Source organism: Triticum dicoccoides, chromosome 2A (genome assembly GCF_002162155.2).
Source record: "Triticum dicoccoides isolate Atlit2015 ecotype Zavitan chromosome 2A, WEW_v2.0, whole genome shotgun sequence".
In the NCBI taxonomy this organism is placed as follows: Eukaryota; Viridiplantae; Streptophyta; class Magnoliopsida; order Poales; family Poaceae; genus Triticum; species Triticum dicoccoides.
This window is the reverse complement of record NC_041382.1, coordinates 69062289-69074777: the sequence shown is the minus strand read 5'-3', so window position 1 is coordinate 69074777 and position 12489 is coordinate 69062289. Positions and strand designations below refer to the sequence as shown.

Below are 12489 nucleotides of genomic sequence, written 5' to 3'. Positions count from 1 at the left end.
ATCTATTAAAGTCTTCCGAATCTATCATTTCATTGTCATTTATGTCCGCCCTAACCTATGCCCAATTCAAGAGTACCTTATCTTGACTCTTTTCTACTCACGCAACTCTTGTCTTACATAAATGAATCCAACATGTCCATAGAATAGACCTAAGATATCCAAGAATACGACATGATTTGTTGATATTAAACCAATGCCAGTTGATGCTTTGTGATGTCTGTTGGCAAGAGCCTCTCTCTCTCGCCTAGTTCTGGGTGGATACACACACGCACGCAAGCTGTTCGAGCAAAATGGACACAAGCAAAAACAGAGGAGGAGCAGAGCAGCACACACACAGGTTGGTTTTCCAGGCAACGAATGCCCTTTTCCATTTACTAAACCAGCGACACACTCCGGCTCTACTCTTTTGATGTCCAGTTACAGAAACCAACACCACTGTAGCCATACCAGTGCACGCACACAGCCCACACTCTGCTACAATACTTGGGTACACACTCAGTACACCCACTACGTGAACTGATGGTTGCAACAGATGCAGTTCACCATCACTCCACTCACCCACAGTGCACCAACACATGGGCACCTTCCAGGTTTTACCACGACCATATTACAACAGGTTTACACAACTAACAATCTTCCTCCTAAACCTTGTTGTCTTCATTTGACAACCACCATGCCAATCCTTCGTCTGAGCTCCAGGAACTTCAAACGCCCAAGGGGCTTGGTAAGTAGGTCTGCCAGCTGATCTCCCGCTGGAACATAGTTCACCCCGATCTTGCCATTCTCCACACAGTCCCTGATAAAATGATAACGTATATCGATATGCTTACTGCGATCATGGTGAACAGGATTTTTGGCCAATGAAATAGCCGACTTGTTGTCAACCAACAACTCAACCTGAACTGGCTGCTTCCCTTCCATCTCAGCAAGTAGTTGTCCAAGCCACAAACCCTGACAAGCAGCACTAGCGGCAGCAATATATTCAGCTTCACATGATGAAATTGCAACTACTTTCTGCTTCTGGGACAACCATGTAATTGGACTCTTGCCAAGGAAATAGAGTACTCCAGTTGTGCTTTTTCGGTCATCAACATCTCCACCGTGATCACTATCAGAGTACCCAAGCAGGCTGGGCTTTTCTCCTTTATTCTGAGAGTATTTGCATCCAAGGTTCAGAGTTCCACGGATATACTTCAGAATTTGTTTCACCGCTGCCATGTGCTGGGAATTTGGGCTCTCCATGTATCGGCTTACAACGCCAACAGCATAGGAGATGTCAGGTCTGGTGTTAACCAAGTACCTGAGGCTTCCTACTACACTCCTGTAGTATGTTGGATCCACTTTGGGTCCTTCTCCATTCTTACTTAACTTCAGCCTTTCTTCCATGGGTGTTTGACAAGGATTGCAATCCAGCATGCCAGTCTTCTCTAGTATCTTCAGTGCATATGCAGATTGGCAGAGTGAAATGCCATCTTCAGCTTGCGCAACTTCAATGCCAAGATAATATGAAAGTAGACCCAAGTCACTCATACTGAACATGTCTTTCATCTGTTCCTTGAACATAGCCACTTCTTCTGCACTAGAACCGGTTATGATCAAATCATCAACATATACTCCAACCAGCAGTCGTGCATTTCCAGAATTCTTCATGTACACCGCATGTTCAACAGGACTTCTAATGAAACCAAGAGACAACGGGACTTCTAATGAAACCAACAGGACTTCATGTACACTTCATACACTTCTTCCTCCAATTCTCCATTTAAGAATGCTGATTTCACATCCATATGGTGTACCCTCCACCCTTCATTTGCTGCCAATGCCATTAGTAGCCTCACAGTTTCTAGGCGTGCCACAGGTGCAAAGACCTCATCAAAGTCAATGCCATGACGTTGCACATACCCCTTGGCGACTAGCCTTGCCTTGTGGCGTATCACATTGCCTTCAACATCTTTTTTCAATTTAAATACCCATTTCAGTCCAATGGCTCGCACTCCAGTAGGTGGTGTTACCATTTCCCATGTATCATTTTCTTTTATGGATTTCAGCTCTTCCTCCATGGCTTTCTTCCAATGCTCATGCTTCAGAGCATCATTGTGGTGAGTTGGCTCCTCTGCACCTAGCATACACAACTCAAGTTCCTCCATATGGTCATAATCAGCTGGACTCCAGTGTGGAGAGGTAGCATCGAAAATCTCATCAAGGGAGCGCATTTTCAGTGGAGCAGATGATTCAGGACTTTCTGCAGCAACAGAGGATATTGGTGTCACCATAGCAGGTATAACAGGTGACCCTGGAAGCACTGCTTGCCTAGGTGTAATTGGTTCTGTACCTTCCCTGTTTTCTGCATTTTCACCTTCTTGAGCAGCATGGTCATTCACTGATTCAGTTTGTTCAGGTTCAAAGTGAACCAGAAACCTATCAGTGTCATCACTGATCGTGACATCATCTCCACTGGACCACTGCCAACCTTTTGATTCTTCAAAAACAACATCCCTTGATACACACACACGATTTGTCTCTGGATTGACAAGTCTGTATGCATTTGAGCCTTTCTCATAGCCAATCAATACCATTGGAATACTTCTGTCAGCTAATTTCCCACCAGATGGACCTGTTACCTTGACGTGAGCCAAACAACCAAAAGTCCGAAGATGGCCAACATTTGGTTTATAGCCATTCCAAGCTTCATAAGGTGTTTTTCCAGCAACACTCTTCGTGGGGGCTCGGTTCAAGATATAAATGGCAGTAGCAACTGCTTCCCCCCAGTAACAGCCCGGCATATTTTGGCTTTTCAGCAGACACCGTGCCATTGCAACTACAGTTTGGTTGCGTCTCTCCACAACTCCGTTCTGCTGAGGGCTGTAGGGTGCAGTGAGTTGGCGTTGAATTCCATGATCTTCACAGAAGGAATTGAATTCAACAGATGTAAATTCTCCTCCTCTATCACTCCTGAGCACTTTCAACTTCAGCCCACTTTTCAACTCTGCAGCTGCTTTAAACCTTCTGAATGCAACAAATGCTTGATCTTTGGTTTTCAGCAGCACTCCCCACATGAACCGACTGAAATCATCTACTATAAGCATAAAGTAGCGATTTCCGGCAGGAGTTGCAGGTGTAATTGGACCACACAGGTCTGTATACACCAACTCAAGACTTTTTTCTGCTCTGAAAGTTGCGTGCTTTGGAAATGGTAGTCGACGCTGCTTGCCAATGAGGCAGCCGTCACATACCCTGTCCTTGTGGCACACTAAAGGAAGCCCTTTAACCATGTCATGCTGAGCTAAAGACCTCAAGGCATCAAAATTTAGATGACCATAACGAGCATGCCACAACCATGACACATCAGTGATAGATGACAGTAAACACACAGGCATGCCCAAACTAATATTCAGTATATACAGCCTGTTCTCTCCTCTTGGTACTTTTACTAGCAGTTTTCTCCCTTGATCAAATATTTGCAGGTACCCATCTTCTAATATGACCTTGCAACCATACTCTTCCAACTGTCCGAGACTAATGATATTACTTCTCAACTTTGGTATGTAATAAACATCAGTTAGCCCACGATGAGCCCCATCTCTTGTAGTAATAAGTATGGTACCCCTGCCCTCAATTTCAACCAGGGAACCATCTCCAAATTTGACTACTCCAGTAACTGAATCATCAATACTAGTAAACATTGCTTTGGAGCCTGTCATATGGTTGCTAGCTCCAGTGTCAAGATACCACATTTTAGTGTCATACCTTCCATCATCACTAAGTTGTGGTTTCACCTTTTCTTCATTGAGGTACACCCTGCCCTTTGCTTCTACTGAGTTACCTGATATTACACAGGTTTCTGACAGTAGAAGAGCAGGTTCTTCATTTTGCTTCTCAGCCACCATGGCTCTTTCTTGCTTCTTCTTCTTTGGCTTGGTGCATTCCCTCGAGAAATGCCCTTTTTCACCACAATTATAGCACTTGAATTTTTTCTTCGGAGTTGCAGCAGATTTCGCGCTCGACGACTGGTCATCGCCTCTTCCGTGGTCACTTCCACGGTCAGCGCCTCCCTTTCCACTACCACCTGCTCCGTTGCTGCCCCAGTTCTTCTTCCCGACGTAACCTTCCCATTGCTTCCTGGTCAGCATGAGGTGCTGTCCATCAACAGGATCACCAAAGCGCTGCTTAATGCGCTCCTCATACGCCTTGAAGCGCCCGAGTAGGTCCTCCACCGTGAGCGTCTTCAGATCGACACACTGCTCCAATGCGGTGACCAAATGCATGAGCCGCGCTGGCGCCGCTTGAAGCATCTTTTGGACAACGGTGATCTCCTTCACCTCATCGCCGAGCGCACGGATGGATGACACGATCTTGTTCACGCGCGTGGCGAAGACCTCTGTTTGCTCGTTGTCGCCCATCTCCAGCCCCTCGAAGGCCTTACGCAGCGCCTGCAGGTTCGACTCGCGCACGCGGTCATGGCCGACGTGCACAGACTTGATGGCCTCCCACGCCGCCTTCGCCGTGTCCTTGCCGGCGAGCGACGCGAGCACATCTTCCGGCACGCCTTGATAAATTGCCAGGAGCGCGTCACGATCCAGCTCGAACTCCACCTTGTCGGAGTGGACTGCCTCCCACACGCAGGCTGACTGTAGCGCCACCCGCATCTGCATCGCCCAGAGGGTATAGTTGGTGCGGGTGAGCTGCGGGTAGTTGATGGGACCTCGGGGCCTCACCGGCAGCGCCTGGGCCACCGGCATCAACTCCCCCGGTTTCTGCTCTGCACCAGCCATCTCCCCCTTTAGCGCCGCCAGTTCGGCTTTGGCTGCGTCCGCCTCCGCTCGCGCAGCCGCCGCCTCCTTTAGCGCATCCTCCGCCGCCTTGAACGCCGCCTCCGGCGTCTTGTCCATGGCCGCCAATCACCCCTCGCTGGCTCTGGTGCCAATTGTTGGCAAGAGCCTCTCTCTCTCGCCTAGTTCTGGGTGGATACACACACGCACGCAAGCTGTTCGAGCAAAATGGACACAAGCAAAAACAGAGGAGGAGCAGAGCAGCACACACACAGGTTGGTTTTCCAGGCAACGAATGCCCTTTTCCATTTACTAAACCAGCGACACACTCCGGCTCTACTCTTTTGATGTCCAGTTACAGAAACCAACACCACTGTAGCCATACCAGTGCACGCACACAGCCCACACTCTGCTACAATACTTGGGTACACACTCAGTACACCCACTACGTGAACTGATGGTTGCAACAGATGCAGTTCACCATCACTCCACTCACCCACAGTGCACCAACACATGGGCACCTTCCAGGTTTTACCACGACCATATTACAACAGGTTTACACAACTAACAATGTCAAATGGTCCTATCCAGATTGCTCATTTTAATTCTAATTACACATTCTAGTTAAGGTTGACACGATTTTATGTGTTAGTCATGATCCTGATAAAGCTATTAATCTCAACCTTCTGTTTATATGTTTGAGCTTATGTCTGGACTGAAATTGAACTATTCTAAGAGGGGGGGAAATTCAGTTGCTGAATTTACTCTGATGTTTTTGGCTGCCCTGTTGGAACTCTTCCCCTTGAGTACCTAGGAGTCCCTGTTTCTTTTGCTGCTTTGGAAGCTTGTAACCTTGATTTCCTGGAGGCTAGGATGATCCGAAAACTTGATGCCTGGCTAGGTTTGCACGGAATGAGAGTATCAAGCACTTATTTTCTTATTGTCCCCTTGCTAGGTTTGTATGGAATGTTGTTGGTGTGTCAACTGGGATAGGGTTTAATTTCAGTGATCCTGAATCATGCTTCCATATTTGGCTAAAGGGCATGGGGGCTGAATCTAGGACGGTCTGCACTGTTGGGGTAGCATCTGTCTTCTAGAGTACATATGGAAAGCACACAACCTTGCATGCTTCCAGCAGAAGTAGCCTGCTGAACCCATTGATGTCATTTTTCGAGTGGTTTACTGAATTGATTGTTTGTCTGATTTGGCAGGTGAAGGACTCTTGAAAACAACAAGCAAGATCACTGGAGCTAGTCAAAGCTGAGGTGTTCCGTGCGAGGAGTAGTCGGATCTTTTGGGTCCCAAGACTGGAGATAAAGATCATCTGTCCTTGATTTGCTAGTCATGACTGAGGTGTTCGAGCATAGCGCTGTTGTTTTTTGCTTCTGTAATGCGCTTGGTTTCGTATGCCAGAGATTTTGAGCTGTGGCTACCTTTGCTTTAGGATGTAATCGGGAGTGGTTGAACTTCCCCCCCTCTGCTTTCTTTGCTGGTTACTTCTGTTATAGATGATTGCAGTCTTATAAAGGTTGGAATGAAACTAGAACTCCAGAAAGTATGATGAGGAGCAAAGCACCAAAGAGAAGAGTATTGGTTTGGTTTTGTGCACTGTAACAAAAATGACTAATGTAGTTACCCATTGTTGTCTTCTTTTTGTTGACAGCCTAGATGTGATAGTAGTCATCTCATTTAACATGGTGAACTGTTCTGACATGCAATCTTTATTGGCATCACAACTCTTTTTTCTCTCGTCCATGCATCTAAATGAATGTCATTGTGTATTACTGTAGAAGTTACCAGCTTCAGTTTTGTTTGTTTTTGTTTTCGGTCCACGTCGCCACATCTCAGATACCACAAGGTAATTTCTGTTGCTTCCCTTCATCTCCATTGCTTCGTGCTTTTGCCTTTATTACGTTGGTGCATCTAGGTGGACAAAGGCCATCTCAGATGTGCTTCATACAATTGGATTTCAGATTATTTTGTCCACCATGGTGGTTAGAGAAAGACAAGAATCCAGAGACCTATAGTAGATATGCAAATGTCAGTACTCTGCTCCAGTGGGAAAAATGGGAAGAGCAGGTTGTTTACTGAAAGTAACAATAAACCACACGTAAAATTAATGCATCACCAAGGAGCTCTAGTTCAGTGAGAATAATCTGTTTTGACCAGGCCATAAAATGTTGTATGCTGGTTATTTTGTCATCTGCAAGCCATGAGCCGTAACAAACCATATAGCAATAGCGCAATGGTGCACAATTTCCTTGCATGTGTTTATTAGAGCAGTTCTAAGCCCCTCAGCAAGTTATGGGCGGAATTTGGGCTGATCCATGTCTCTTTTTCTGCTGTGCTATCTACTTCAGAGTTCCTAACGCATGTCAAGCCTACATGTTCCCGGCGCTACAAAGCGTGCCTAATCTTCTTCTCTTCTTTTTTTGCGATGGGTGCCTATGATTTATAGTAACAAGAAAGACATAACACCAGGTTTTGCACTGTGATTCCGACTCTAAATCACAACAAAACAATAAACCACCGGCGCATAAGTCAGCTCCACCAAGCACCAACAGAAGCATCATCGTTGCAAAAAAAAAAAAATGTACCACCTCCTTATCGCAAGATGGCAAACGAAATATTACATGATCGAATGAAAAGGTTCTTCTCCATTTTCGTCTGTCTGAACATCCAAACTTCAAATAGTTGAGCACGAGTGCACGACTCACCTTGATCACATGTTCCAAGTGGAGAGAGAGAGAGAGAGAAATATCATCTGGCTATCGCCAGCACAATAAGCTCTTCACTTTTACTTTTTTTTGGAAATAAGCTCTTCACCATCTTTTGGAGGCAATAAGCTCTTCACTTGATTTTTTTTTTGAGGGAAAACTCGTCATCCGTTAAGGAACAAGGAAGGCTTCTTTGGGCCCAAACGAAAGAAACAAAGACCACCAATTTAGGCCCAGCCCAAACGATTCTCCGCCCACACCACCATATTTAGACTCCACTCCTCACTCCATCCAAAACCCTAGCACCCGTCCCGCCGCCGCCGCTGCCGCCCTGACCCTCGCCGCTGCTGCAGCCTCCACCGCGCAACCATGGTAATCTCTCATTCCGCTCCCTCATCCTCGTCTTCCTCTGAACTGTACGCCTAGCTGACACCGTCCGTTCCCGTGGCACCCAGGGTATCGACCTCGTCGCCGGCGGCCGCAACAAGAGGACCAAGCGCACGGCGCCCAAATCGGACGATGTGTACCTCAAGCTGCTCGTCAAGGTCAGTCCCCCTTCGATCCGGTGTCACCGCAGCACCCCCGTCTACTGCTCAGGGATTCAGATTTACCGCAATTGGATTTCCTGTTCGTAGCTCTACCGCTTCCTGGTCCGGAGGACCAAGAGCCAGTTCAACGCCGTGATCCTGAAGCGCCTCTTCATGAGCAAGACCAACCGCCCCCCGCTCTCGATGCGCCGCCTCGTCAGGTTCATGGAGGGGAAGGTATCCCTCTCTCGCGCGCGGTGCCATTTTTTGTTTACCTTTGGTCAGGATGAATCCATGTGAAGCTTACCTGGGCGGTGTTTGTGGTTGTGACACGCGTGTAGGAGGACAAGATCGCTGTGATAGTGGGCACCATCACCGATGACCAGAGGGTCTACGAGATACCGGCAATGAAGGTGGCCGCGCTCAGGTTCACCGAGACGGCGAGGGCCAGGATTGTCAATGCCGGTGGCGAGTGCCTTACCTTTGACCAGCTCGCGCTCCGTGCTCCGCTTGGACAGAACACGGTATGGCTTGAGTTCTCCTTTTTTAGCTACTGTATTTGCTAATATTGCTGTTTGATGCATTTTATATTGCATGAGGTAGTATCCAAAGCTTTACAATCGAAGCAGACAATTATATTGTTTGAACTATTAAGTATGCTAGACTCCTGCAGGTGGAGAAAACCAAGTTTATTGTTCATGCTCATAGTGTGTTACAGAGAGACTTTTAGGTGTAGGTTGTGGTAGGGTATTCAAGGAACGATGTATTATTTTTCTGATTCATCGGTTTTCCTATTGTCAGGTGTTAAGGGTACACATAAACGAAGTTGATATATCTGTCTAAATCTATATCGTGTACCTACAGCCAATTGCAGTTTTTTCATGGTTGTGCTGGACAGCTGGTCAAATTTCCAACTTTAACTAACTTGTTGATGATTATTTAACTACTATATCTTTTCACTGAGAAAGTCAATCTTAATGGTCAAATATGTACATATGCTTATTTTATGGTAGTAGTTGCGGTCTTGGTTACAAGGTCTTGTCTACTTTATTTTCCTTTGTTAAGAGTTGTTTAAAACTTGCATATGTTCTCTTTGCATAAATAGTAATGTAAATCTTTGTTGATTCATAGTACTCCCTCCGTCCTGGATACTTTTCGCGGAATGAATAGAAATGTATGTGTTAGAACTTAAATATGTCTAGATTCATCCACTTTTACGACAAGTAATTCCGGACAGAGGGAGTACGTGATAATTCAGTGTGTGTGTTGTTGCCGCTGTTCCTTCTTGACATGGTCTTTATGATTTCATTGCGTTGCCGTGTCTTTAGACTTTAGTACATGCTACTGATGCTAGAATCTTTGGTATTGTAGTCATGTAGAGGTATTTGCTCTGATTTACGGTATCCTTTTTCTTTTGTTTTGAGATGTGTCAAACATGTGGTATGATGATGGTTTCCCCCTTCCCATAAATAAGTGATGAACCTCAATATGAGCTGCATGCTTTTGAAGCGTTATTCATGGATAAATGCCATAGACAACCATTTTAACAGTTTACATTTTCTTAATAGCTTCTCCTGAGGGGTCCCAAGAACGCCAGGGAGGCTGTTAGGCACTTTGGCAAGGCTCCAGGAGTGCCACACAGCCACACCAAGCCATATGTCCGCTCCAAGGGCAGGAAATTCGAGAAGGCAAGAGGAAGGAGGAACAGCAGGGGCTTCAAGGTTTAAGCCGTGGAATTTTCGGCACCCTTGTCACATTTGCTGTTATCGGTCAATCTTCACTTTTTTGGGTACCAGAATCATACTGCTTTAGATGTCAGAGTCTTGTGTCGATGAGTATTCAGAACCAGTTCATTCTTGTTTCAGTATTTTGCAACTTGAGACCATGCTTGCAATCCAGTTATGAATATCATTTCTAGTATCAGAAGTTGTCTCCGTTTGCAGTGTCGTTGGTGTTAGGCTGCTTGTGCTCATTCTACTTTTCAAATGTAACTTTTCAGTGTTCGTTAGATGATATTTGGCGATTCTCACTAAATTGGCCACGAGGATGGCTGGTATCAAGATCCGATGACAGTGGCCGTCAAAAGCAGATCATAATTCATCATAAGCACAATAATAATTAGGTAAAAGCAATATTACATGTAGAAGAAACGAACAGTTTCTATCTATCACATAGGCACTTGAGCGTTGATGTTGCCAAAGTTCCAGAGCTCCATCCCGGGCTCGTCCTGCTGCGGCAGCTGGTGCGCGTACGCCACCTCTGGCGCCAAGGTCGCCGGCGCGGCGGCATCGGCCATGTACGACGGCTGGTGGATGAAGCCGGCCACGTTGGCGACGTCGTAGTCGTCGAGGTCGAGGGGCGGGTCCTCGTTGGGGAAGTTGACCTTGGCCTTGGTCCCGCGGATGCGGCGGGCGGCGCGGTCGTAGGCGCGCGCGGCGCCCTCGGGGGTGGCGAAGGTGCCGAGCCAGACGCGCGCCCCCTTGGCCGGGTCGCGGATCTCCGCCGCCCACTTGCCCCACGGCCGCCGCCGGATGCCGCGGTACATCGTCTTGCGCTCCCGCTTCCTGCTCGGCTCCTCCTCCGCTGCACGCACGCACGCACGCCGGAAGGCAGAAGGTTTTCACGGTACGTTCGGGCACAGATAATGCGTAGGAGCAAGTGCTTGGCGTGATGCTAGAACGTGACGGTACCTTGGTGCTCAGGCGTGAAGGCGCCGGCGCCGGTCAGGTCGGCTGGGTAGAAGTCGTGGTGGCCGGTAGGGTCGTCGAACGCGGCGCCGGCGCCGGCGGCATTTGGCCAGAAGTCGGCGGTGCAGAGGCTCCGCTTGCTCCCGCCGCGGTGGTCGCGCTCCGGGATGAAGTCGGAGATGATCGCGCCGCCACACATGCTGTATGCTGCTTATAAAGCAAGTAGAGGAGAGCGCTGGATCTGGTGTAGGAGACGATCGAGTTCTGTAGAAGAAAGGTGGCGCTGCTGTGGCAGTGGGGCGAGAGGTGAGGTGATGTGAGTCGTGTGCGGCGCGCGCTTAAGTAGAGGAGCCGAGCGAGTGAATTCCTCGGAGGTGGAACGTGACGGCGGCCGTCCCGTCGGGGCAGCTTCCTCGGACGGGCGAATCGGTGGACGCCGCATCGCCGCGCGCCGCTGTTTTGCTCGGGTGGTGACCGCGAGACGGTGCGTCGCGTGCGCGTGATCCCGGCCGACCGGGCCCGAGATCATCTGCTCGCCGTGCCGCCTTTAGTTCAGATAGAATGAACAACTCCCTGGCCTACGAGCCTACGACAGTCTCGGACCCCCGGGTTTCATTTTCATCGCAGCCGCGTGGTCTGGTACTCTGGTCTGGTCTGCCGTGGCCGCCGCCTCTGCTTTCAGGAAGCCCTGTGCGGAGCCGCAGCCGCGCCAGGCGTGTTGGCAGCGATGCGTGCGCTGCTGAACAGTCTGGGTAATGCACTGTTGTCCTGCCGAATGGGATGCGTAATAACCCGACGGCGGCCCACCGGATGCCGCGGCCGTCGACGGGTTATGCATCGGGACCTTTGTCTGACCCGGAGTCCGTCTGACTTCGGCTAAGCTCGCGTCGCATCGCTTAATTGCACATGATATCGTCGTTATCATTCGAGCAAGTTATGCGCATTTTCTTCAGCAAGCAGGCGTTATGTACTACTCCCTCCGTCCCAAAATAAGTGACTCGACTTTTGTACTAACTTTGTACGTGACTCGACTTTTGTACTAACTTTGTACTAAAGTTAGTACAAAGTCGAGTCACTTATTTTGGGGCGGAGGGAGTACAACTCAGTACCGTCTCTTTTCTTTTTACTCTGCATATTAAAATTGTTTGAAGTCAAACTTTGCAAAGTTTTTTTTTCTCTAGCGAAAACCGTATTGGAAAATATCCACATCTACAATGCATAATAAATATAATATAAAAATATATTCCATGATGATTCTAATGATGGTAATGCTATATTATGAATGCCAATAATTTTTGGTACAAACTTGGTCAAAATACCGCCTCCACGCATGTCATGCGTCCCAGTGAGGCCCACACACCGCCCTCCCTCTACCGCATGAGAATCCAAGCAAGTCGTTTATTTTCCAACGACAACCTGATCATCCATTCCTCCTCTCTCTTGCAAGTCATCGGCCCAACCTCCCCCTTCCGCCTCATTGCGTTGAGGCTCCAAAGTTAGGGTGCATGTTGCAAGATTGGCGCTGCGCCGCACACAATATGTGCTGCGAGCTTGTCTCCGCCATGCCGCAAGGCCGCGACCAAGGCACTGCTACAAGCCTATCCCGACCACTCCACGAGCGGAATTGCCGGCTGGCTAGCGAGGTATTGTTGCACTTGCAGGGGGAACACTACCTAGGCTACCACCACCACGCTGCAAGTTGGTGGTTGAAGGCGAGCTGTGACGGTGCCCACGGGATGTTGCGACCAACGACAAAGTGTTGCAACCGTCGCCGGCAAAGCGTCGATGC

The 12489-nt window shown here is 48.3% G+C and overlaps 2 protein-coding genes across 2 annotated transcripts; one reads left to right on the top strand and one right to left on the bottom strand.

Moving 5' to 3' along the window:
* Positions 1-7745: 7745 nt before the first annotated feature.
* LOC119353311 (60S ribosomal protein L18-2) lies at positions 7746-9952 on the top strand. Its single transcript, XM_037619910.1, has 5 exons — positions 7746-7858; positions 7942-8031; positions 8122-8250; positions 8355-8537; positions 9582-9952. Exons 1-5 carry the CDS (start codon positions 7856-7858, stop codon positions 9738-9740), a joined length of 564 nt encoding a protein of 187 aa, XP_037475807.1. The 5' UTR covers positions 7746-7855; the 3' UTR covers positions 9741-9952.
* Positions 9953-10086: 134 nt separating this feature from the next.
* On the bottom strand, positions 10087-10988 carry LOC119358978 (ethylene-responsive transcription factor ERF071-like). Its single transcript, XM_037625344.1, has 2 exons — positions 10704-10988; positions 10087-10596 (listed from the first exon to the last, which is right to left on the bottom strand). The coding sequence occupies exons 1-2, from the start codon at positions 10897-10899 to the stop codon at positions 10181-10183; spliced, it is 612 nt and encodes a 203-aa protein (XP_037481241.1). The 5' UTR covers positions 10900-10988; the 3' UTR covers positions 10087-10180.
* Between the last annotated feature and the right edge of the window lie 1501 nt (positions 10989-12489).